Source organism: Geotrypetes seraphini, chromosome 2 (assembly GCF_902459505.1).
Source record: "Geotrypetes seraphini chromosome 2, aGeoSer1.1, whole genome shotgun sequence".
NCBI lineage: Eukaryota > Metazoa > Chordata > Amphibia > Gymnophiona > Dermophiidae > Geotrypetes > Geotrypetes seraphini.
Window position 1 is genome coordinate 409,177,674 of NC_047085.1, and position 25,037 is coordinate 409,202,710.

The 25,037-nt window shown below is 41.7% G+C and overlaps 1 protein-coding gene across 1 annotated transcript in view; it reads left to right on the forward strand.

Annotated features, from left to right (window-relative positions):
* The window catches only part of THSD7A (thrombospondin type 1 domain containing 7A), a 763,222-nt gene that overhangs the window by 705,272 nt on the left and 32,913 nt on the right, over positions 1–25,037 (forward strand). Inside the window, exons 21-24 of the mRNA XM_033931006.1 lie at positions 1,324–1,465; positions 12,677–12,792; positions 17,143–17,260; positions 19,152–19,297. Coding sequence (XP_033786897.1) covers positions 1,324–1,465; positions 12,677–12,792; positions 17,143–17,260; positions 19,152–19,297 — 522 coding nt within the window. The remainder of the gene's footprint in view (positions 1–1,323; positions 1,466–12,676; positions 12,793–17,142; positions 17,261–19,151; positions 19,298–25,037) is intronic.

The window sequence follows — 25,037 nt, forward strand, 5'->3', positions numbered from 1 at the left end:
CCATTCCTGAAAGCTCAGCCTTAACTATACAAGCCTTAGATACTTGATTTTAAAGTGTTCCAGACTTGTGTAGATGAGGACAGACCATGCAGGAATAGGACAGGAACAGAGCTTTCAGGGATGGGATGGGAAATTGAGATGCCGTGGGGAAGAGGACAAATTTGTTTCCATGTCACATGTCCTTATAGAATACTGCTTAGGATGCTTACATCATCAAGTGATACTTTTCTCTGCATTTATGCATGCAAAGTTGTGCATATCCATGAGCACTTAGTCATACAATTGCCCTTTGTATGTGGGAATTAGCATGCACTAAGAATAAATACGGCAGCTTGACACTTAGCATATGCTAATTCCCATGTTAATTGTTTGACACAAATTGATAAAACCTGGATGTCCCAATCCGTCTATTTTCTGGAGCCATATGGTAACCCTAACACAAATAACAAAGAGGACCCCACAGTTCCTTGACTTCATTCAGGTAAATGAAAAGAGCAAAATAAGATCTTTTGGTTACATTTGGGTTAAAAGATTCAACTGCAATTTTCAAAATCATTTATAGGATAAAGTTACCCATCTGAAAGTTGCCGTCCTTTGACTGCAAAAAGCTTGCATATGCTTTCTCATCATCTGCACTCAGCCCACAAATGCATTCCTGTGAGCATGTTTAAAATTAGGGGGAGGATCTTTGTACATTCGTTTTTCTGGTCTCTGAAAAAGAAATACTTGAATTAGCACAAGACGGGAACTAGTATTAATTCAACCATTTTTCTGTAGGTTGCTGCCTTCTAAGTCTTTATGTGTATAAAGAGAAAATTATCCTACAGTGATTATGTACTTGTATGAAAGTAAACACAGAGAAGCAAACTGAAGCCTTCAGCTACATAAAATTATGATCCCTGATCACAGTGCTAAAGTCAACCAATAAGATGTTTATGTTTTATTGGCAAAAACAAAAGAAAGGACTGCAGATACGATATACAGAGTGCAGGATCTTTATTGGAGTCAATACAATGCAGTGATCCAAAAGGTGGTTCTCTTTCATGAAGAGACGGGACCCGACACGGTCCATGTTTCGAAAAACACTCCTTCCTCAGGGGTCTGTAATGTTTAAATTCAATCTCATAGAGAGCTGTTTGTCATAAAACAATTAGCAAGTAATTTGGAATCAACCAGCGACATGAGGCTCCTGTCCTGCTACTGCTCAGTATACAAACTGATAGCAAAAGTATTTTTATTGGGAAATATTACTGCAGCTGACACTATGCCATCTTTCTGTACAGATTTGTTTCTCAAAGTTTGTGTTTTGGTTTACTTTTCAAGCCCTGCAGTGGCAGCAACCTTCGTGAAAGGTCGGCCTATCCCATAAGACAAACTGATGAAGGAAAAAATTGTCATGTTGACATTGAGACTGAGCCTTGCCATCTTAACAAAAATTGTTATCACTATGATTATAATGTTACAGGTACGTCTAGCACAGTCATATTTGAAATGTACTAGTATACTGTAGGGGCGGTGGAGAACAAAAATGATTATTGCTTTTTTTATTATTATTATTTTCTTATGCCAGTTACAAGGTTTTTCTGTTTGTTTGGGGTTATTTAGGGTTTGTTTGGGTTTGTTTTTTTCCATTTTGGGAGCTAAATAGTTAAAAGTGAACAGTAAGGGGAGAATTCATGAAAAGGCACTAAGGAGCAAATTCTATAAACGGCGCCCTGATTTTAGGTGGCCTACCACTGCCTAAAATCCAATCAGGACGCACGTTTATGAAAAATAACTCCCGAGGCAGGCCGCCTACATTGTAGGTGCCTCGAGGAACCTAGTGAGGTGAGTAGGGCCTCCTAACCACACCTAAGGCTAGGCGTGGGTGTGGTTTCACCCAGAAGTGGCCTTAGGTGAGCTTAGGCAAAGACTGCCAGCAGGAGGGATGCCCAGTCCCTCCTGCCGGGACCCCCGAAGCTAGTCCCACCCCACCTCCAAATGTCTGTGGCAGGAGGAGTGCCCAATTCCTCCTGCCACCACCCCATTGACACATCCCCTGGCAAGAGGGATGCCCAGTCCCATTCCAGTGAAGGCGGGCCTGTCGGCTAGACACAGGAAGGACCCATTGGCCAGCCATCTGAAAAAGTTTAGGATGGGCTTGGGGAGGTCTGGGTCCAGTGGAAGTGGGCTTTGGGGAGTACAGTTGGGCTACCTTTAGGGGGTGAGTGGCATCACTCCTGCTGGTGAACTTTCGGGAAGGTAGGGGGTGTATGGCAGGAGGGACTGGGCATCTCTTCTGCTGGTAGTCTTTGCCTAAGCTCACCTAAGGCCACTTCTGGGTGAAACCACACCCATGCCTAGCCTTAGGTGTGGTTAGGATATACGTTATAAGTGGCGATGGATATACGGTAGAATTTTATACATCATTTCAAAACAAATTGATACCCCCATCTACTAAATTTATATCAAGATCAACTGAAAAAAAGTTCTATAACAGGTACTATGGCAGAATCATTAACTATTGTTTTACCCAAGCCAAATAAAGATCCCATGTTGGTTTCTAATTATCGGCAGATTTCTTTGATCAATGTAGATGGGAAAATATTAGCTAAGTTATTAGCTTTACGTTTGGCAAAAGCTCTTCCTTATATTATTGGTATCCACCAAACAGGGTTTGTTGCTCATAGACATTCTTCAAACACTAGATTGGCCTTTCATATGCTAAATTTGACAAAAAATTTGGATGATCTGGCATTTTCTGTATCCTTAGATGCAGAGAAGGCTTTTGATCGAGTAGAATGGTCTTTCATGTATCAGACTATGGATTGGTTTGGTATTGGTTCTGGATTTATACAAATGATTCAAACCTTGTATAGCTCCCCTTCTGCTAGATTATATATTAATAATACTTTTTCAGAACGTTTTTACTTGAAAGGGGGAGTTAGGCAGGGATGTCCGTTATCTCCATTGTTATTTGATATTGTTTTGGAACCCTTGTTTTACAAGCAAAGGAGATACGTGGTATTCCTTATGCAGGTCAGGAATACAAAGTTTCTGCATATGCAGAAGGAATACCACGTATCTCTTTCGCTTGTTTGATAGCCAATAACAAGGGTTCCAAAACAATATCAAATAACAATGGAGATAACGGACATCCCTACCTAACTCCCCTTTTCAAGTAAAAACGTACTGGCCAAGAGTACAACAGACAAAAATTCAATGCCCAACAACATGATGCACGACCTACTACTACTGGAGCGCTGGTCTAGGTCCTGGCAACTCAGCTTCAATGCCAAAAAATGCAAAGTCATGCACCTGGGCAGCCAAAATCCATGCAAGACTTACACCCTAAATGGCGAGATCCTAACAAGAACTGAAGCAGAACGTGACCTAGGGGTGATCGTCAGTGAGGACATGAAGGCTGCCAATCAAGTGGAGCAAGCTTCCTCCAAAGCAAGGCAAATCATAGGTTGCATACGCAGGAGTTTCGTCAGCCGTAAGCCTGAAGTCATTATGCCATTGTATAGATCCATGGTGAGACCACACCTGGAGTACTGTGTGCAATTTTGGAGGCCGCATTACCGAAAAGATGTGCTGAGACTAGAGTTGGTCCAGAGAATGGCCACCCGGATGATCGCGGGTCTCAAGGATCTCCCGTACGAGGAAAGGCTGGATAAGTTACAGCTCTACTCACTCGAGGAACGCAGAGAGAGGGGAGACATGATCGAGACGTTCAAGTATCTCACAGGTCGCATCAAAGTGGAAGAAGATATCTTTCTTCTCAAGGGTCCTACGGCAACCAGAGGGCACCTGTGGAAAATCAGGGGAGGGAAACTGCACAGTGACACCAGGAAATTCGTTTTCACTGAAAGAGTGGTTGACCGCTGGGATAATCTTCCACTTCAGGTCACTGAGGCCAGCAGCGTGCCTGATTTTAAGGCCAAATGGGATAGACACGTGGGATCTATTCACTGAGTTAGGTGGGGAAGGGTCATTGCGGTGGGCAGACTAGATGGGCCTTGGCCCTTATCTGCCGTCTATTTCTATGTTTCTATGTTTTCTATGTTTCTATGTTCTGAAAAAGTATTATTTGAAAAATCCTGAAACTACCATTCCAAATTTATTGGATTTGATTAACAGATTTGGAAAGTTCTCTGGTTACAAAATAAACTGGAGTAAATCAGAGGTTCTTCCATTAAATGTACATTGTGTAAAAGGACTATTTGATGAATTTCCTTTTATCTGGAAGGATGATGGTATTAAATATTTAGGTATTTTGATTAAAAGTACATTGGAAGAAACGATGAAGATAAATGAAAAATCTCTATTATTAAAAATCACAAAGATGTGTGAGCAATGGAACCCTTTAGACTTGTCTTGGTGGGGGAGAGTTCAAACGGTCAAAATGATGATCTTGCCTGTAGTTTGTTACCAATTGGATATGTTACCAATTTATTTTCAGGGGTCATTTTACAAAAAGCTAAATGTTATTTTGACAAAATGTATTTGGCTTGGGAAAAAAGCAATAATTGCTTTAGTATCTCTACAAAAGCCAATTGCGGAGGGTGGGGTAAATTTTCCCAACTTTTATAGGTATCATCAAGCCTATATAATGGAACATCAACCAGATTGGTTATTTCTGGAGTGGAAAATCATGTCCCCGATGCAACTTTCTCATATATTAAATATCAGAATACCTAGTTATGGTAAGGAATATGTGATTTTATTCGACACGTGGAAAACAATCAAACTTATTGATAAATTAACGGAGGTTCCTATAATGAAATCTACTTTACAGTCCATATGGTTAAACTCTAAGATTCAAACAGGCGGTGTTGGGATCGCTTGGAAAAATTGGATGCAGGCGGGTATACGGACATTAGATGATTTATTGTCTAATGGAAATCTGCTTGATTTTTCACAACTGCAAGTCATTTGGAATTTTAAAATCTCAACAATATAGGTGGTTGCAGTTGAAGCAGGCTATTCAGAGTGGGTTCCCTGAATGGAAAAATTTAAAAACTTATTTCAGCCTGCAGATCCTTTGCTACCAAACCGATCTAGTAGGACATCAGGATGCCCAGTGGTACAAATTGATTTCTGGATTTTTGAATATCCTTAGAGACATCTGGAATATCGAGATAAAACAGTATATTTCTGTATCTCGTTGGCCACGAATTTGGACTTGGAGAATGAAGTGTACAGCGTCAGCATCTATGAGGCAAACATGGTTATTTTTGTTACATAAGATTTTCTGGACCCCAGTTCGATTAAATAAAATTGATAGTTCTAAGTCTAATAGATGCTGGCGTTGTCATATGGATATAGGGACTTTGGATCATCTGCTATTTTTTTGTCCGTTTATAAATATATTTTGGAAGTCAATTTGGGGACAAATAAATCTAGTTTTGGATTCAAATGTTCCACTATCACATGTAAAGTGATGTTTATCAATGATGTAATGTTTTCTAAATTGGTAAAATAAAGAAAAATAAATTATAAAAGAAAAGGGATGGTAAACAAAATTAAGAATGTTATAATTCTTCTGTATCGGGAGATCCAAGATGGCTGTTGACTGACTTAGCTGAGCGTCACGCGTCGGTGAGCTCGCTATATACTTAACCTATGCCGGAGTAAATTTACTTAAAGCTACGAGATGCCCAAACGGAGAGGAAGGAGCTCAGCTGGGGCCTCATGGAGCTCCAGAGCAGCCGGTTTGGGCAACATAGAGGAGCTTATCTAGCGCATGCAGGGCGCCCTTCAGTCGCCGGAGGCTGTCCTGCTAGAGATGCCCCAAATGGGCGGAACGGAGGCGATCTCTCTGGGACTGGAGACCATGCTAAGTCCCGACACGAAGGCTCTGCCCCCACACCCTCAGGATACCAGCTTCCTTCGGGCGGGGGAGTTCTCGGAAGAGGGAGCTTGTCCTGCTCTGGAGGCCGGTGAAATCTTTGAAGAGAGCTTGGAGCCAGACTCTCTACAATTGCAAGAGAGTCCAGGCGCAGGGATTGAGGAGTCGACGGACAAAAAGGGACTGAAGGGGACGGACAAACCCAGGAGAGCGATCAACGAGGAGAATCACCAGCTGGAGAGGAATTTGCAGTCCATTTTCCTCAACTTCAAAAACCCCAGGAGGTAACATTAGACTCTCTCTGGGACCTGGTATCTAGTATCCCCAATTTAATAAAACCTGAATTTTGTCAAATAGAAGAGAAAATAAAAGTTTATGCTAATAATATTCAGAACTTGAAATTAGAAGTATTAGAGTCTAAAAAAGCAATTGTCAGCATTAACCAGGAGATATCAAAGACCAAACAGCTTCATGAGACATTTATTAAAGATAACACCAATCTTAGGAGAAAGCTTGAGTTTTTGGAAAATTTCTCCCGTAGCAATAACTTAAGATTGGTGAATTTTCCCAAGGTCACAATAATTACTCCTCGGGAGATGTTGAAAAGATATATGTTGGAAATTTTGGAAATGTCTGAGGAAGCAATACCTCTGTTTACATAAGTTTATTTTCTTCCCAATAACCAGCAGAAACAACAGCAGAAAGATGTACAGGAAACTTTGGATGTGTCCACCTTATTGGAATCTTCTGATAGGGAAAGGGCAGTACCTGCAACCTTATTACTAACCCTGGCTTTGGCCCCAGATAAAAACTGGTTATTGAGACTTTTCTTCAGAAATAAGCAGAAACAATTTCTAGGAACGCAGATACAAATATACCCAGACCTTGCCAGAGACGTTGTAAAGAATTTTTACTTTTAAAGCCTAGAGTATTAGCCTTAGGGGCAACGTTTTATTTGTGTCATCCATGCAAATGTATTGTATATTATTCTTCACAAAAATATGTCTTTTTTTAACCTTTCCATCTGACGGCTTTCCTATCGTTATCACGACTGGACAAAGAAAAAGATAAGATCTAGCCCTAGATGGATTTACAGGTTGCCCTAAGTTTAGTTTAATTTAGCCATAGCATTCTTCTTTATATTTTCTTTATTAAATTCATTCTTGTTCCATCTTGGTTCTAAAGGAGGACTTGAGTTAAAATTTAAGTAAATTCTATATTCTTGATTTAATTCTTGATTAGTATGGATATCTACTTCTGACTTAAATTTTACTTTTTGTACAAGTTTATACTTGATAATAATTGTAAAATGATAAATAAAATAATTTAAAAAAATAATTCTTCTGTATCACTCAATTGTGCAACCTCACCTTGAGTATTGTGTTCAGTTCTGGTCTCCTTATCTCAAAAAGAATATAGCGGAACTAGAAAAGGTTCAAAGAAGAGCGACCAAGATGATAAAGGGGATGGAACTCCTCTCATATGAGGAAAAACTGAAAACGTTAGGACTCTTCAGCTTGGAAAAGAGACAGCCGAAGAGAGATATGACTGAAGTCTACAAAATCCTGAGTGGAGTAGAACGGGTATAAGTGGATCAATGTTTTTACTGCATTAAGATTTACAAACACTAGGGGACACTTGATGAAGTTACACAGTAATACTTTTAAAACCAATAGGAGGAAATATTTTTTTCACTCAGAGAACAGATTAAGCTCTAGCCAGATGATGTAGTAAGAGCAGTTAATGTAGCTGGTTTTTAAAAAGGTTTGGACAAGTTCCTGGAGGAAAAGTCTATAAACTGCTATTGAGACAGACATGGGAGAAACCACTGTTTGCCCTGAATCAGTGACAGGAAATGTTGCTGCTATTTGGGTTTTTGCTAGGTACTTCTGATTTGGCTTGGCCTTCATGAAGACGGGATACAGGGTTAGATGGACCATTAGTCTGATCCAGTAAGGCTATTCTTATGTTCCTATGACATTTCTGAGAATATACATTTCAATCATTTTCATTGGGCCTTTCCCTATAGCATGTACAAGCACATTATTTGGATATGTGTGATAGTTCATGCAGGTGCACACTTTCAGAAAAAGTGTGCCCTTTTTCCAAATAGTGCATTGTCTTTCAAAACTGTGTACTATTTTTGGCAAGTAACATCAAAAACATAGTGAAAATGGCATCCCATCCCTACAAAACAATATGGGAAATGTCATTTCAAATTCATATCCTTACTGTCTATTCACTTACTGACATAATAATTCTCCATAATGCAGTCTATTTGTACCATGAATTGCAGTCTTACACAATGATATGCACTTTTGATCATGTTGCCCCTGCAACAAAAGACATTTAAAAAATAATAGTAAAATGAAATATCTGCTAAAAAACTAAGCAGAATGAAAAATTTTGGCCTGCAAGTTCCTACAAGAAATGTGCATTTACTTAACCAAAACCTACTAATAGTATAGGTACAAGATCCTTTATCCGAAATCCTTAGGACCAGGTATATTTCATTTTTTGGTATTTTTTGGTTTTTGGAATAATAATGTTAAGTCAAAAAAAGACAGCCCTCCGACCTTTTCTTCTTCCCACTGCCACCCTGGAATCTGCAGTGCTCCACTTTTCATTCACTTTCCAGCCCTCCAACCTGATTTGCGTAGAGATCAAGATAAATGAATGCACTTGTGTTTGTTTCAGCATGTGTCATGTCAGGGAAATTAATTACTTCCGGTTCATGTCAAATTTCAGTTTTCAAAGCTTTTCAATTTTTGGAATTTCAGATAAAGGATCTTGTACCTGCACCTTCCTTTAAATTCATTAGATTGGATACATTTAGGCATGCCATTTTTAGTGTGGTTGAACATACACTATGAAATATATTACTATTATAGATTAGGCAGGACACTTCCATCACACACTGTAAGAGTAACCTAAAAACATGTCTCTTTTATCAGATGTTTGATACCTAAGATATCCCTCCTTTTGCACTTTACTGTAAAGTCACGCATTGGAGGACAGCTGGGATCAGGGAAAGCTCTGAATGGTATGACTTTTGTTAGTTCTTATATGCTTCTTTTATTTCTTATATACCAATTTTGTAATGTGAAAGGCTGAAGAGGTTACCAATTGGCAGTATACAAAATAATAATTGACTTTGAACTTGAACTTAATAGGCAAACACAGATCCCTTTTATATAATTCTTTCCAGCATTCTATATAGAATGTTAGGCAAAACATTACATTGGTTGTAGGACCTATTGACTTTTCACCATTAAAGGTGAAATAGATGGGGAAATACATGGAAGGACAAGAAGCTATATTGCACTGATGGGCTACATATTACTACAGCAGGAAAAAGAAACCTTGCAGAGAAATTTAGACAATATTTTTCTAGGCATTTAAACTAGAAGGTGGGGGTGGTGTATGTACGAAGGACAATTATAGAGACCACCCCCGGCAAAAGAAAAGATGTGATAGTAGTAAAGGCTGCAACATAAGCAATATCAGCAACTCATTTCTTAGTATTGCAACGGAAAGTGAAACGACACAAAAATCCATACGAAAAAGGAGATTATCGCTGAAAAATAGCTGGAAAGCGATGACCACAAATGCTCGCAGTCTAAGCAACAAAGTTCATGATCTGCAAGCCCTGATATTAGAGGCAGATCTAGATATTGTTGCTATCACAGAGACATGGTTCAGTGAATCACATGGATGGGATGCAAACATACCGGGATATAATCTTTTTAGGAAGGACAGAGATGGTCATAAAGGTGGAGGAGTAGCTCTCTATGTAAAGATCAATATCCAAGCGACCGAAATGCAAGGGACCTGGGGAGAGGAAGAAGCGATATAGATTGCTCTGAAAAGAGAAGATGGAACTTCTATCTATGTGGGTGTAGTCTATAGACCTCCGACTCAATCGCAGCAAATTGATAAGGATCTGATTGTGGATATCCAAAAGTTTGGAAGGAAAGAGGAGGTTCTGCTGTTGGGAGATTTCAACCTGCCGGATGCGGACTGGAATGTTCCCTCTGTGGAATCGGAAAGAAGTAGGGAGATTGTGGATGCCTTTCAAGAGGCTCTGCTCAGACAAATGGTGACGGAACCCACAAGGGAAAAAGCGATATTGGATCTGGTCCTCACAAATGGAGAGAGTATCTCTAATGTGGTGGGTGCTCACCTGGGTAGTAGCGATCATCAAACGGTTTGGTTTGATATAACGGCTAAAGTGGAGAGCGGCCGCACGATACTTAAAGTCCTAGATTTCAAACGTACGGACTTTAATGCAATGGGAAAGTACCTGAAGAAAGAGCTGTTAGGATGGGAGGACATAAGAGAAGTGGAAAGACAGTGGTCTAAGCTGAAAGGAGCGATAAAAATGGCTACGGACCTTTATGTGAAGAAAATCAATAAAAACAAGAGAAAAAGGAAGCCGATATGGTTCTCCAACCTAGTGGCTGAGAAAATAAAGGCGAAAGAGTTGGCGTTCATGAAATATAAAAATCCCAAGAAGAGGAGAGCAGAAAGGATTACAGGGTGAAACTGAAAGAAGCCAAGAGAGAGATACGTTTGGCGAAGGCACAGGCGGAAGAACAAATGGCTAAAAATGTAAAAAAGGGAGATAAAAATTTTTTCAGATATATTAGTGAAAGGAGGAAGATAAAAAATGGAATTGCTAGGCTAAAAGATGCTGGGAACAAATATGTGGAGAGTGATGAGGAGAAAGCAAATGTGCTAAACAAATACTTCTGTTCTGTGTTCACAGAAGAAAATCCTGGAGAAGGACCGAGATTGTCTGGCAAAGTTACACGAGAAAATGGAGTAGATTCTGCGCCGTTCACGGAGGAGGGTGTTTATGAGCAACTTGAAAAACTGAAGGTGGACAAAGCGATGGGACCAAACGGGATCCATCCCAGGATACTAAGGGAGCTCAGAGAGGTTCTGGCGAGTCCTATTAAAGATTTGTTCAACAAATCTCTGGAGACGGGAGTGATTCCTGGGGATTGGAGGAGAGCGGATGTGGTCCCTATTCATAAAAGTGGTCACAGGGATGAAGCAGGAAACTACAGGCCGGTGAGCCTCACTTCAGTTGTTGGAAAAATAATGGAAGTGTTGCTGAAAGAAAGGATAGTGTACTTCCTTGAATCTAATGGGTTACAGGATCCGAGGCAACATGGCTTTACAAAAGGTAAATCGTGCCAAACGAACCTGATTGAATTTTTTGATTGGGTGACCAGAGAGCTGGATCGAGGACATATGCTAGATGTAATGTCCCAGATATTTTCTATATTGTAATCCGCCTAGAACCGCAAGGCACAGGCGGAATAGAAATCCCTAATGTAATGTAATGTAATGTAATGTAATTTACTTGGATTTCAGCAAAGCCTTTGATACAGTTCCTCATAGGAGACTGTTGAACAAACTTGAAGGGCTGAAGTTAGGACCCAAAGTGGTGAACTGGGTCAGAAACTGGCTGTCGGACAGACGCCAGAGGGTGGTGGTTTATGGAAGTCGCTCGAAGGAAGGAAAGGTGACTAGTGGAGTCCCTCAGGGTTCGGTGCTGGGGCCAATCCTGTTCAATATGTATGTGAGTGACATTGCTGAAGGGTTAGAAGGAATAGTGTGCCTTTTTGCAGATGATACCAAGATTTGTAACAGAGTAGACACCGAAGAGGGAGTGGAAAATATGAAAAAGGATCTGCAAAAGTTAGAGGAATGGTCTAATGCCTGGCAACTAAAATTCAATGCAAAGAAATGCAGAGTAATGCATTTGGGGATTAATAATAGGAAGGAACCGTATATGCTGGGAGGAGAGAAGCTGATATGCACGGACGGGGAGAGGACCTTGGGGTGATAGTGTCCGAAGATCTAAAGGCAAAAAAACAGTGTGACAAGGCAGTGGCAGCTGCCAGAAGGATGCTGGGCTGTATAAAGAGAGGCGTAGTCAGAAGAAGGAAGAAGGTGTTGATGCCCCTGTACAGGTCATTGGTGAGGCCCCACTTGGAGTATTGTGTTCAGTTTTGGAGACCGTATCTGGCGAAACACGTAAGAAGACTTGAGGCGGTCCAGAGGAGGGCGACAAAAATGATAGGAGGCTTGCGCCAGAAGATGTATGAGGAGAGACTGGAAGCCCTGAATATGTATACCCTAGAGGAAAGGAGAGACAGGGGAGATATGATTCAGACGTTCAAATACTTGAAGGGTATTAACGTAGAACAAAATATTTTCCATAGAAAGGAAAATGGTAAAACCAGAGGACATAATTTGAGGTTGAGGGGTGGTAGATTCAGGGGCAATGTTAGGAAATTCTACTTTATGGAGAGGGTAGTGGATGCCTGGAATGCGCTCCCGAGAGAGGTGGTGGAGAGTAAAACTGTGACTGAGTTCAAAGAAGCGTGGGATGAACACAGAAGATTTAGAATCAGAAAATAATATTAAATATTGAACTAGGCCAGTTACTGGGCAGACTTGCACGGTCTGTGTCGGTGTATGGCCGTTTGGTGAAGGATGGGCAGGGGAGGGCTTCAATGGCTGGGAGGGTGTAGATGGGCTGGAGTAAGTCTTAACAGAGATTTTGGCAGTTGGGACCCAAGCACAGTACCGGGTAAAGCTTTGGATTCTTGCCCAGAAATAGCTAAGAAGAAAAATTAAAAAAAATAAAATAGAAAAATTTTTTAATTTAATCAGGTTGGGCAGACTGGATGGACCATTCGGGTCTTTATCTGCCGTCATCTACTATGTTACTATATAACTTTATCTGAGTATGAAACAGAGAGTTATGTAAAGTTAATCAGACACTGTTTTCACTGGATCCTTTCTTTACTACTTTCTCACTTGCAGACTGGAGTACATGTCAGCTGAGCGAGAAGGCTGTCTGTGGCAATGGCATCAAAACCAGGATGCTGGATTGCGTAAACAGTGATGGCAAATCAGTTGACCTAAAGTACTGTGAAGAGGTTGGTGCTATCATTCTGTCATTAAAGTATGTGTCTGTGTGGTGGGGTGGATGAGGGAGGGGGTATGTGAATAGGGCCAGATTTTGTCTCCTTAAAGATAAACCTTAACCTAGCATTTTTTTTCTCTTTTTAACTGATAGTGGAAAAGTTAAGTTGAATGTAACAATTTATTTGGATTTAGCTCACACCCTTTTTTCAATAACAACACAAAGTGGGTTACATTCAGACACACTGGATAGAGCCTGATTTCCTCTGTCATGGCACACATCACACTGAATAGTTTTAATCTTTAAACAAAAATTACTATTAGACAAAGGGAACATGAGTAAACACGTCAATTTTTAAATTATAATTTCATGTATTTAAGGAAATAGTTATCCAACACCAGTATAACTCATATGAAAAAGTAACTCCTTCCTTAGCTACTCAATCAACCTATCAGTGGCGTGTGGTCAGAGATTTCAGTGGAGGTCTTGACTGTGACTGATGGCTCCACAATGCTCCTGCTCCTTCTTACATCCTGGTTCCTCCTCCTGCCAGCCAATATAGTCCTGAGCATCATACCGGCATTTTACAGTCTTCTAGTCCATTCTCAGATATCCTGACATCGGAGAATTCTCTCCCAGACACACAATCCACACAGGCTGGCTTCTTGACCAATCAGAGGCCAGCATAGTATTAGGACTCCTCCTCCTGCCATCCTCCAGCACAGCAGCAGTGGGGATTCAAAGGCAGGAGTAAATCCTAAAGGCATTTTTGTTTACTTACTTGTTGTAATTTGATTAGTTGGACTGGCATCTGAGCCTGTCCAACCAATGAAATGAAACCAACCCCCCTACCCCCCCAAAAAAAACATCTTTGATATTCACTCCAGGTTCTGAATCCTCTAAGGCAGAATGTGCTCTTTGTGCCTGTTCGCATTTGCAAATGTCTGGCTTCCTCTTCCTTCATAGTCCAAGACTGTTTGGTGCTGCAGCAGCAGGCAGTTGAGGTATATATCTTTTTTTATATTTGTTCTTGACTTCTTGTAGAGGGGAATGAGGGGGTGCCATTAACTTCAGCTTCTCCTAGGTCCTCTAAATCCAGTAGGATGGGGTGGCTTCAATATATATTCAAAATAGCCATGGTCTCTTAACACCCCTTTTTTTCTCTCCTACCTTCTGTTCTCCCTTTCCACCTTCTTCATCAGATTTCGAGCTTCCTCCTGCCTCTACTTTATGATCCTTCTGCAGAGCTCTCTTGTCTCAGAGCTTTCCCACAGCACTGCCTCCTGGATTTTACTTCCCTTTCCCTAGAACTTTCTTCCTCCTTGCAACACCAGACACTTTCTCCTTCCTTCCTTACCCTTCCTCCAAGCCCTCTATTCTTCATTGCATATCCAGGTAATCTCCCTTTCCTACAGACACTTTTCCTTCCTTTGTCCTCCTTCAAGATACCACTTATTCCCCCTCCTTCCTGGTGCACTTATGAAAGAAGCCATACTGGTGACAGGCAATTTCTTACACCAACTTAGCTCTGTTTCAAACATCTGTATCAGCAACTTATCCCCGTTATTAGTTAAATCTCCTCTATCCAGCTTGTCATAGTAATCTTCCCTCTTGAATACAATTATCTGTCATTTCTTCTCCTCCTTGCCCTCTGGTAATCCTAGCAATCACAGCCAGGAATGAGAGAACAGTGTTTAGCTATAGTTGCTGCCACCTCCTCTATTGACAGAACCTTCTGGGTCCTGTCCTCTTGCAAGACTTGCTGGCTTCCTGCAGTTCAGATAATAAAAAGGAGGAAGTAAACAAAGATCTTGCTAACTTCAATTCCAGCTTTCTCCTGCTCTTTTTTTCTAGATTGGCAGTGCTTCTGTGTGGAAACCTCTGGTCTAGGTTACTCCAACAATCATCATTTCGTTTTCAAAACATGTTCCTCAACATCCCAAAAGTCAAAGCCTCTTCCATTACTTGGGCCAAAAGCGTAAGAATATAAGAATAGCCTTACTGGGTCAGACCAATGGTCCATCAAGCCTAGTAGCCTGTTCTCACGGTGGCCAATCCAGGTCACTAGTACCTGGTCAAAACCCAAGAAGTAGCAAATGTCATTTGGGTGATCGTTTTGCAAGACCCTTCTTGACCTGGTCTTGGGAATCTAGCATAGACTAGCAGTCGTATTTATACCTTTTTCTCAGATACACATGGAAAACCCACAATATAGAAAGCAGATATTTACACATGTACTCTATATGACCTGCAAATGGCAAGAAAATGTGGTTTGTGCAGAGCTTGGAAAGGAAATGTATACACCTGCATAAACATATCAATGTTGTGATTTGTAGCTGCTCTTGGACATAATATAGGCTTTGAAACGTGTTCCTTTAGAGCACTGGTTTTCAACCCAGTTCTCAGGGACCACTTGGCCAGTCAGGTTTTTAGGATATCCACAATGAATAGGCATGAGAGAAATTTGCATACAAAGAAGGCAGTGTGTGCAAATCTATCTCATAGTTATTCATTTTGAATAGACTGAAAATCTGACTATCCAGGTAATCCGTGAGAACTGGGTTGAAAACCACTACTTTAGGAGGAATCATGGGAGATCTCCTAAATCTGCCATTGTTTTCCCTCTCAGATTTGAAAGTAAAGAGAGTACAATTCTGAAGGAGGAAAAAACAATGTTGGATTCAGAACAATGACTGCAGCCTTTATATTTAACTAGTCATTAAGCCCGTTACATTAACGGGTGCTAGAATACTGTTCACCCTCTATGTTGCCTCTTTCATTCACTGCCCTCTCTTCTCTTTCCATCCAGTGTCTTCCCCCTCTCTCTGTATCTCATATGGCCTCTCTCCATCTCCTCTTTCCTTTTCCCTTGGTCTGGCATACCTTCCTCCTTCCCTCCATGCCTTGCCATTTGTTCTTCCCTCCAAGCCATTCTCTCCCCCTCTGCTCACTTTCTTCCTTCAACTACTTCATCGGGCAACAGCAGCATTCACAATTCATTGCTGTTGCTGGCTTCAGGTATTCCTCTCTGGCGGGTCCTGTGTTCATGAAAACAGGAAGTAGGCAGGACCGGCCAGAGAGGAAGGCCTGAAGCCGCAACAGCAGCGAATTGTAAACGCTGCTGCTGCCTGAAGCACCCGAGGCAGATGCTTCTCTCCCCTCCCAGCCCAACCCCCGCTGACTCTGCGACCCTCCCCTCCCAGCCCAACCCCCGCTGACTCTGCGACCTTCCCGGCGAGATGATTTTAATAACAAACCTCCCTCCAGCGTTGGCAGCCGCAGTACGCTAAACAGGCTGGTTCGCGGCTTTCTTCTGTCGTTGAGTCTCTCTGTTGCGTCATTGATGGCATCATTAGTAATGCGGCAGAGGGACTCAACTGCAGGAGAAAGTTGCGAAGCAGCCTGTTTAATGTGCTGTGGCTGCCAACGCTGGAGGAAGGTTTGTACCGGTATGTGCAGAAGCGATATGTCTCTCCCCCTCCAGTACCAGTGCAGCACTTTGCTGCGGTGCATCCTCCCATCCTGAGTCGGCCACAGCGCTCGAGTCTGTTTCTCCCGCTTTGTCTAGCCGCCGCATACGCACTCTGGCCATGAACCTACAGATCACGGATCAGGGATTACAGATCACGCAGGTCTGAGTGCGCATACGCGGCTAGCGTTTTATTATATAGGATTAACCAGGATCAGGATATATCAATTCCAATTTCTAAGTGTTATCTACAGTAGACATCGGTATCTACTTTCACCTCAGAGAAGGTTCAGAAATTGGGTAAAGAGCTTTCACAAAATCTGCTCAGTCATCTTTTGTTTTTGATAAAAATGATGATTCATTGGAAAACCTGGAGCAGCATGCTGCTAACATCTGAATAGCTTTGTCTGTCATAATGAGTGAATTTTAGGCAGTGTCACAGCTAGGAGGTACCCTGGTGTCTGTTCCCAGGTTCACTATCACTCCCTGCATTGGAGCCAGCATTAGGCACTGTTCTGAAAAAGGGAGCTCTGCTCTATACTTCACTCTGCCTTTTCTAGTGGTGGGCATCCTTCTTTTCATCTCCAGCTGCTATCCATCTTATACCTGGGGCAATGGGCAGATTAAGTACTTGCCCAGGATCACAAGGAGCAGCATGGATTTGAACCCACAACCTCAGGGTGCTGAGGCTGTAGCTTTAACCACTGCGCCATACATAGGCTACCATATGATGCTTTATATTTTTCTCAGTGTGTTTGTTTTTTGTTTTTTTTTACTATTTTACAAAAAAAGTTAAGGTGCTCAACGTCACTGCACCTTATTGTAGGCTTAATTTTTCTTGAGGGTAAGCAGATAGGTTTGGTATTGACTTGGGATCTTTTTGAACTTTCCTAGCTTGGCTTGGAGAAGACATGGCAGATGAACACTTCATGTGTGGTGGAATGCCCAGTAAACTGTCAGCTCTCAGACTGGTCTCCCTGGTCTGCTTGCTCTCAAACATGTGGCCTTACAGGTTAGTAGAATTGTCAGAGGAGCAATTAGGCAGATTCAGAATCTCGGAGAGAGCGAGACCAGAAGGCTTTGAGCCTGCGCAAATGCTCAAAGCCCAGTCCAGCCCAGCACAGGGAAGAGGGAGGATCTCCGTAGCACCGCCCAGCCCATCTTTATTATGATGGGAGTTGCCATACAACTTATTTTGAAGAATTGAAAAAACTGGGACCGGTTAAATTATAATTTCTGGTGGGAATCTTTATGCCACATTTTTAAAATGGAACGTACGATTACCATACAGCAGGGACATTATAGGAAATTTAAGGATGTTTGGGAGCCATTGACAAAATTCTGTAAGGAGTGATTGTTGATTTTGCCCTTTGAACATACACGTCCAGGATGAGGAAATACTTTTAATTTAATTATGGTTAAGTGCAATTGTTGGATATATAGAAGGGGGGGATGATACATGCATTTGTTATGAAATATAATTTGATAGAATTTAAGTGCTGTTAAAGTGTAAACAGTTTGAATATTATGTTGCACTTAATTTTTAGCTTTAAAATGAATAAAGTTATTAAAAAAAACAAAAAACATAACATACTGTAAATATGAACCATAGTAGGAAATATTTTTTCTATGGGGTTATTTTTATAAAGAGTTGGCTACAGTGGCATTGTAAGGGGAGAGTGAGGGGGTAGTCTGCCTCGGGTGCCATGTTTGTGGGAGCGGCGGCAGCCCTCCTCCTTTCTGCCCCCGACTCTTCCCATTCCTCCCCTCCACACGCACGCCCCCTTCCCTTCCCCCATACCTCTAGTTGAAGTTGTTGTTCGCAACAGTCAATAACGTGCTCTTCGCGACTCCGTTGGCTCTCCCACTGATGTCACTTCCAGGTGCATAAGAAGTGATGTCAGAGGGAGAGCCAGCAGGGTTGCAAGGAGCACATTGTTGACCGCTGTGAGGAAAAACTTCAACTAGAGGTACGGGGGAAGGGAAAGGGGTGCAAGCATGGCAAGCAAGATCAGGGAAGGAGCGGGGAAGCGCAGCAGGCAAGAGCGGGAAAGAAGTGAATGGGCTGAGATGAGGATGGGCGAGGGGCACCACCACCACAGGCACCTCTCACCCTCGCTACGCCACTGGTTGGTTACCCTATACTATAAAAGTGCCCATGTGTCTTTATAAAATACAAGAAATAAATTGGCAGAAATTGTGGCTAAACTGAATCCATAGACATTTGCATCAACCTTTATTTAGGATCTACTCTAAATGTACTGTATGCATAGGCGTTGGAACGAGGGGGACCACATGGGCTGTGGCCTCCCCAAAAATTGCACTTACTTTTATCCCTGGTGGTCCAGAGGTGCAGCGGGCAGGAGCGAGCTTTGCTTGCTCCTGCCCCGCTGCTAACCTGGTCATTCGTGGCTGGTTTCTTCTGCTGCTGAGCTGCAATGAGCAGGGGCGCATTTTGGTGCTCCTGCTCGGCGCTCAGCAACTTCTTTGACTGATTCCTGTGAATTCTCGTGAACCTCCCCCAAACAAAAAAGCGTTCCGCTGCTTATGACTGTATGTATCTGTGTAACCATGTAAAGAATATGAGTGCAGTATTTTGTGGTTATAGCTGTGCTCTTCCCAAACTTTTATAAACCTGGTATACTGTATCACTACTATTTACACTTAGAATGAAAGTATCACACACTCATGCGGGAAGATCCAAGTTTAAAGCACCCGTTTAAGAATATTTATAGTGACAATTTTATAGATTTATTTTTGAACCAAATATTATACTGTTAACAAACTGTAAGCAAAAGTTTCATAGGAAGCTGGACAGAATAATAGTGTCATGACCCGTCTTTTTTTTTTAATACAAATTCAAATTAATTGGCTTATATTTATCATCTTTTTTTGAAAAAAAGGAAAAATGTTAAGAAAGAGGACAGTAATTCAGCCATTCCAAGGAGATGGTAGACCTTGCCCTTCACAGATGGAGCAATCCAAGCCTTGTCCTGTGAAACCTTGTTATCAATGGAAATACGGTCAGTGGTCTGAATGCAAAGTTGAGGTATGTTCTGGTAGTATACACATATTTATGCATATATTTATTTATTTATTTATGTATACATGAAGAGGTTAATTTTATCATGAAAAACAGAAAATGCTACCTTCTCTAGGTAGAAAGATAAGAAACACAGTGAAGGCGATCTTAGGTGCTCAATTTCTTCATTATATCCATTTGGACTCGACATGTATGTGTTTTGGCCCTATGGCCTGCTTCATGAGCCTGAATGATACTGTTTTGAAAGAAATTGAAAAGTGTCAACTGAATATTGCCTTTTTAACAATGTCTTTGAGATTGAAACACTAAAGAGAAAAAGAGTGCATGCTCTTGCAAACCAAGTATGTCCGCTGCTGAATGTGCTATCGGGTCCAAATCCTATATAATAAAACCCTAAGCGCACATGCGCACTTAGGGTTTCGTAATCCCTGCCACTGTGTTTTCTGATCCGTGGCCGGATTCTATTTTAGAACGCGGCGGCAGGGATCACTCTGGCCTCTCCCCTCCTCCCGCCCTCACTCACCAACCACTGGAAGAAGCAGGCAAGCTCTCTCCCTGCCCACCTCTATGTCACTCCTCACACACGCACAGGGTTTTTTTTTGGGGGGGGCATACCTTCTTTACCTGAGCACAGCTCCACCCGTGCAAGCACTCCTCCCCTCACTCACTAAGCGGCAGCATCCTCACTCCGGGACCACTGACCATACAATCTCTCCCTCCCATGCGACCCTCCCAGCGAGATGACCTTAACAACTAACCTCCCTCCAGCGTTGGCAGCCGCAGCACGCTAAACAAGCTGCTTCGCGGCTTTCTCCTGCCGGACCCGACAGAGAGGAAGGCCTGAAGCCGGCAACAGCAATGAATTGTGAATGCTGCTGCCCTATGAAATTCAAGGAGGAAAAGGAGCAGAGGGGGAGAGAATGGCTTGGAGGGAAGAAGAGATGACAGGGCGTTCCTCCAATCGCCTCCATCTGTATATTAGAGTTTAGGGAATTCGTCGGACCTGCCCGGATCAGGCCCAATTGGGCAAGTTCGTGAATCTAGCCCTTAGATCCAGATTCTCTAAACAATTAAGTTAGGTGGCGGTAGGCATCTTATTGCCGCCTAACTTACCGTAATTGTTTTAATTGGTGATAAATGGCGTGATAATTGACCACATTGTTTAAAACCAATTAAAATCTAATTTTAAAAAATGTAGACGCTTACAAGCACCCACAAATGATGGCGTCCAACTCCCGTCCATAGAGGCACCTACTGATGCCTCCATCTAGGGTAAGCAAATTCAATTTGTTGTGCATACTGAGGACTCCTCTCATCACAAATTTAATTTATAATTAACTTTATCCTTTTGTAATTTTTTTGTGTATGAACCATCGTCTTTAGCTGCTGCTATTTTCACTTTAGCCTTGAAGAATTTTCTGATTGCTTCTTATTGTGACATTCTTCAAATCATTTCCATCTAGGGTAGGCATGGTTTACACCAGAAGTGGATGTAGGTGCCTCTATGGACATGATTCTCATTGAAAGTAGGTGCCGGAAATGTAGACGTGTAAAACCCTGGCCTACATTTCCAGCACCTAATTTCAATATGGCTGCAATTTTTTTAACAGCACCGTCATGTGACTGACACATAATCAGTTCCAGTTTTCTTTCTTTTTTTTTTAAGTCGTGCCACTTTTCTAAGCAAATGCCGTTTAGAGAATCCGGCCCTTAATGGATGCTACTGCCACATAATGGCAGATCTTACTGTTAGGTACTAACAGAATTAGAGGCAACCTGGACTGGAAGTCTCAGTTCTGATCTGTATGTCCTGTTTAAATGCCAGTCTATATCAGTCAGGTAATCTTTATCCACATGCAAGTGGTAGATTAGGTAGGGTTACCAGACATCCGGATTTACCCAGATATGTCCTCTTTTTAGAGGACTGTCTGGGGTCCGGACAGCTTTTCAAAACCCAGCACGTTGTCTGGGTTTTGAAAAGCTGTTGAGATTGGGGCCGAGTCTGGAGTGCAGCTGCGCATGTCACATGCATGCACGCATGTATGCGATGTCATCATGTCGCATCTGGGCATGTGCAGATGCACTCCAGATTCTGCCAGAATAAACGAGGTTTGCGTGGGGTTGGAAGAATGGGGCTGGGGCATGGACAGGGTGGGCCCGGGGTGGGACAGGGCGGAGCCACGCGTCCTCTTTTTCCAGATGCAAAATCTGGTAACCCTAAGATTAGGTTAGGTAAAACCTGGCATGATTTACCAGCACCTACTTCTAGGACACACAGCAACACCTAAGTCTGTTTAGTTGCCACTGGGTGTGATTCTATAAAGGATATCTAGTGGTTGATTGACAACCACGCAGACCGGTGACTTAAAGTTAGGTGTGGTTAAGCGCCTTTTTTAGACTCAGGCACTAAATGTATTTACAGATACAGAAGCTCCAACTCCTCAATGGAGACAAACTTTTTTTTTAACTCCACTGAGAACTGGTCTATAGTTTTGCAGATCACCACAGGCACTTTTTAATAACTGGTATTATGCTGGCTATCCTCCAGTGCTCAGGTAGCATAGCAATTTTAAAAGATATGTTACAGATTACTATTAACAATTAAACAAGTTATGATTGAGCTCTTTCATAACTCTGGGGTAAATGGCATTCATTTTTCATATGTTATACTTTAGTTTGCCAGATTGATTTATTGGGCTTGATATTCAGCCCACAGTGGTAAGCAGCTAGCAAGCCGAATCCATTCGCAGACTGAACTAACCCAAATATGCAGCATATGCAGCTCCCAGCATTGAATATATGGATATGACTGCCAACCTGGAAGTTAATCAGGCGTCGGCCAAAGTCAGACCAGTGGCTGGATAACTCACTGCATAAAGTTAAAACAATTGTTTTGCTATCCTAACTTTATGTGGTTACATAGCTGGTTAGTGAAATGCTAATGGAAACTAGGAAGGCTAAGAACATAAGAATTGTTAGGACAGACCGAAGGTCCATCAAGCCCAGCACCCTGTTTCTATCAGTGGTCAATCCAGATCCCAAAAGAGTAAAACAGATGTTTTGTTGCTTATCCTTGAAATAAGCAGTGGAATTTCCCAAGTTCATCTTAATAGTGGCTTATGGACTTTTCATCTAGGAAATTATCTAACCAGCTATGTAACCACATAAAGTTAGGATAGCAAAACAATTGTTTTAACTTTATGCAGTGAGTTATCCAGCCACTGGTCTGACTTTGGCCGACGCCTGATTAACTTCCAGGTTGGCAGTCATATCCATATATTCAATGCTGGGAGCTGCATATGCTGCATATTTGGAGCACTGGAGGACTGAACTAACCCAAATATGCAGCATATGCAGCTCCCAGCATTGAATATATGGATATGACTGCCAACCTGGAAGTTAATCAGGCGTCGGCCAAAGTCAGACCAGTGGCTGGATAACTCACTGCATAAAGTTAAAACAATTGTTTTGCTATCCTAACTTTATGTGGTTACATAGCTGGTTAGATAATTTCCTAGATGAAAAGTCCATAAGCCACTATTAAGATGAACTTGGGAAATTCCACTGCTTATTTCAAGGATAAGCAACAAAACATCTGTTTTACTCTTTTGGGATCTGGATTGACCACTGATAGAAACAGGGTGCTGGGCTTGATGGACCTTCGGTCTGTCCTAACAATTCTTATGTTCTTAGCCTTCCTAGTTTCCATTAGCATTTCACTGTCTCTTCAACCTGTCTTGATGAAAGGTTCTATATCCCTACCACTATACACTTCCCCATCAGCCATATAATTTATGTTCATAACAATACCACACAGTAATCTTTTCCGGGCAGTACTTTTATCCACTTTGCCATCCATAGCATATAAAGGCCTGCTCTATAAAAGGGTATCTGGTAGGAACCTATTCAATAAGACAAAATAGAATACTAGACTCAACAGATATATATGCACCCAGGCACCTAAAGGGGGGATTATAAATATATATAAATGTAAATATAAACATATAAATGTAATATAATGACTATGTTTTTATCATGTACATCGTTTAGAAGTTTTATAGGTGATATTATCAAATTTTAAATAAACCTGAACCTGTAAATGTGGGCTACTGTTAAAACCAAGCATTTTACCACAAGTCATGCTATGTTTGCATAGAATCTCATTGCATAAAATAGCACAACTTGTGTAAAATAGTCATCTTAACAGTAGTCCATGTTGATAACTTCCCCCTAAATGTCAAGCATATACATATATTTTATAATTTTCTATAAAGTGCATGTGTAAGCATGCATCCCACCCATTTTGTTCCCATGTTCCACCCACATGTATGCTTCCTATTGCAAATACACTTCAAGAAAGATGTGTGTATATTAGTAGAATAGCACTTAGGCAAAACATTGGCAGATGCACATATGTGTTATATGCTCATATTATAAACACGCAAATACAGTAATATTTGTACACATTTCTATACCAAGACAGGAGCCAGCACTGAAGTAACTGAAATTGTAATTGTAAAAGCCCATTTCCAAACTGTCTAATGCAACTCCTGGGACATAACGATGAGCCTGTGATGACCTATTTGAACTTAGGTAATAAACATAAAGGGAAAAAAAATACCTTTTTTATTGGACTAACTTAATGTAGTTTATGATTAGCTTTCAAAGGTGACCTCTTCTTCAGATCAGCTTCCTCAAAAGCTAATCATAAACTACATTAGGTTTTTCCAGGGGTAGGCAATTCCGGTCCTCGAGAGCCAGAGCCTGGTCAGGTTTTCAGGATATCCACAATAAATATTCATGAGATATATTTGCATCTCAAGGAGGCAGTGTATGCAAATTCATCTCATACATATTCATTGTGGATATCCTGAAAACCTGACCTGGCTCCAGCTCTCGAGGATCGGAATTGCCTACCCTGGGTTAGTCCAATAAAAAGGCTTTTTTTTCCTTTATGTTTTTGTTTTATTTCTACATATTACCCTAAAGAGTGGACTAACACAGCCACCATACCATTTCACTACTTGAACTTGTAACTATGTATTTTTAGCTATGACCTAACTGTACTCGGTGGCGTAGTAAGGATGAGAGGCACCCGGGATGGTGGTGCTCCTCCCACACTCTCTCTTCTGCCCCCTGCTCCTTCCCTGCCCCTCCCCCCTGCACATGCGCGACCCCTTCCCCCGTACCTTTTTAATTTTCCTGGCGCAAACAGCATCACCACCAAATTGCTGCCCGTGTCAGCATCAGCTCTCCTCTGATGTCACTTCCTAGGCGCCGGACCTAGAAGTGACGTTAGAAGGAGAGCATGTTGGAGTTGCTGCTCGCGCCAGCAAAGAGTTAGAGGGTGGGGAGGGGCGTTACCTCCCCAGGCACCTCTCACCCTTGCTACACCACTGGGTGCCAAATATAGAATTTGGTCCATTATGCCTAAATTTTCGTTTACCACTATACATTCCAATTCTTCAGTCTTATTTTTTAATCTTATGGCATTCACATACAAGCAATTTAAAGTGTTTTGGTTCTTGCAGCTGTCCAGGTGGTGCTGCATCCATGTTTCAGCTAACTCGCTGTGGCTTTCTTCACTCTAATATTAGTACTCCTGGGAGCAGAGAAGCTCTGTTGAGTATAGAAGATTAAAAAAATATGATATGACAAAAGCCCTACACGTAGTCCATATAATGCACCAACAAAACAATTCAATATTACCTTTACAATGCAGAACCATATTATAAATATAAGACAA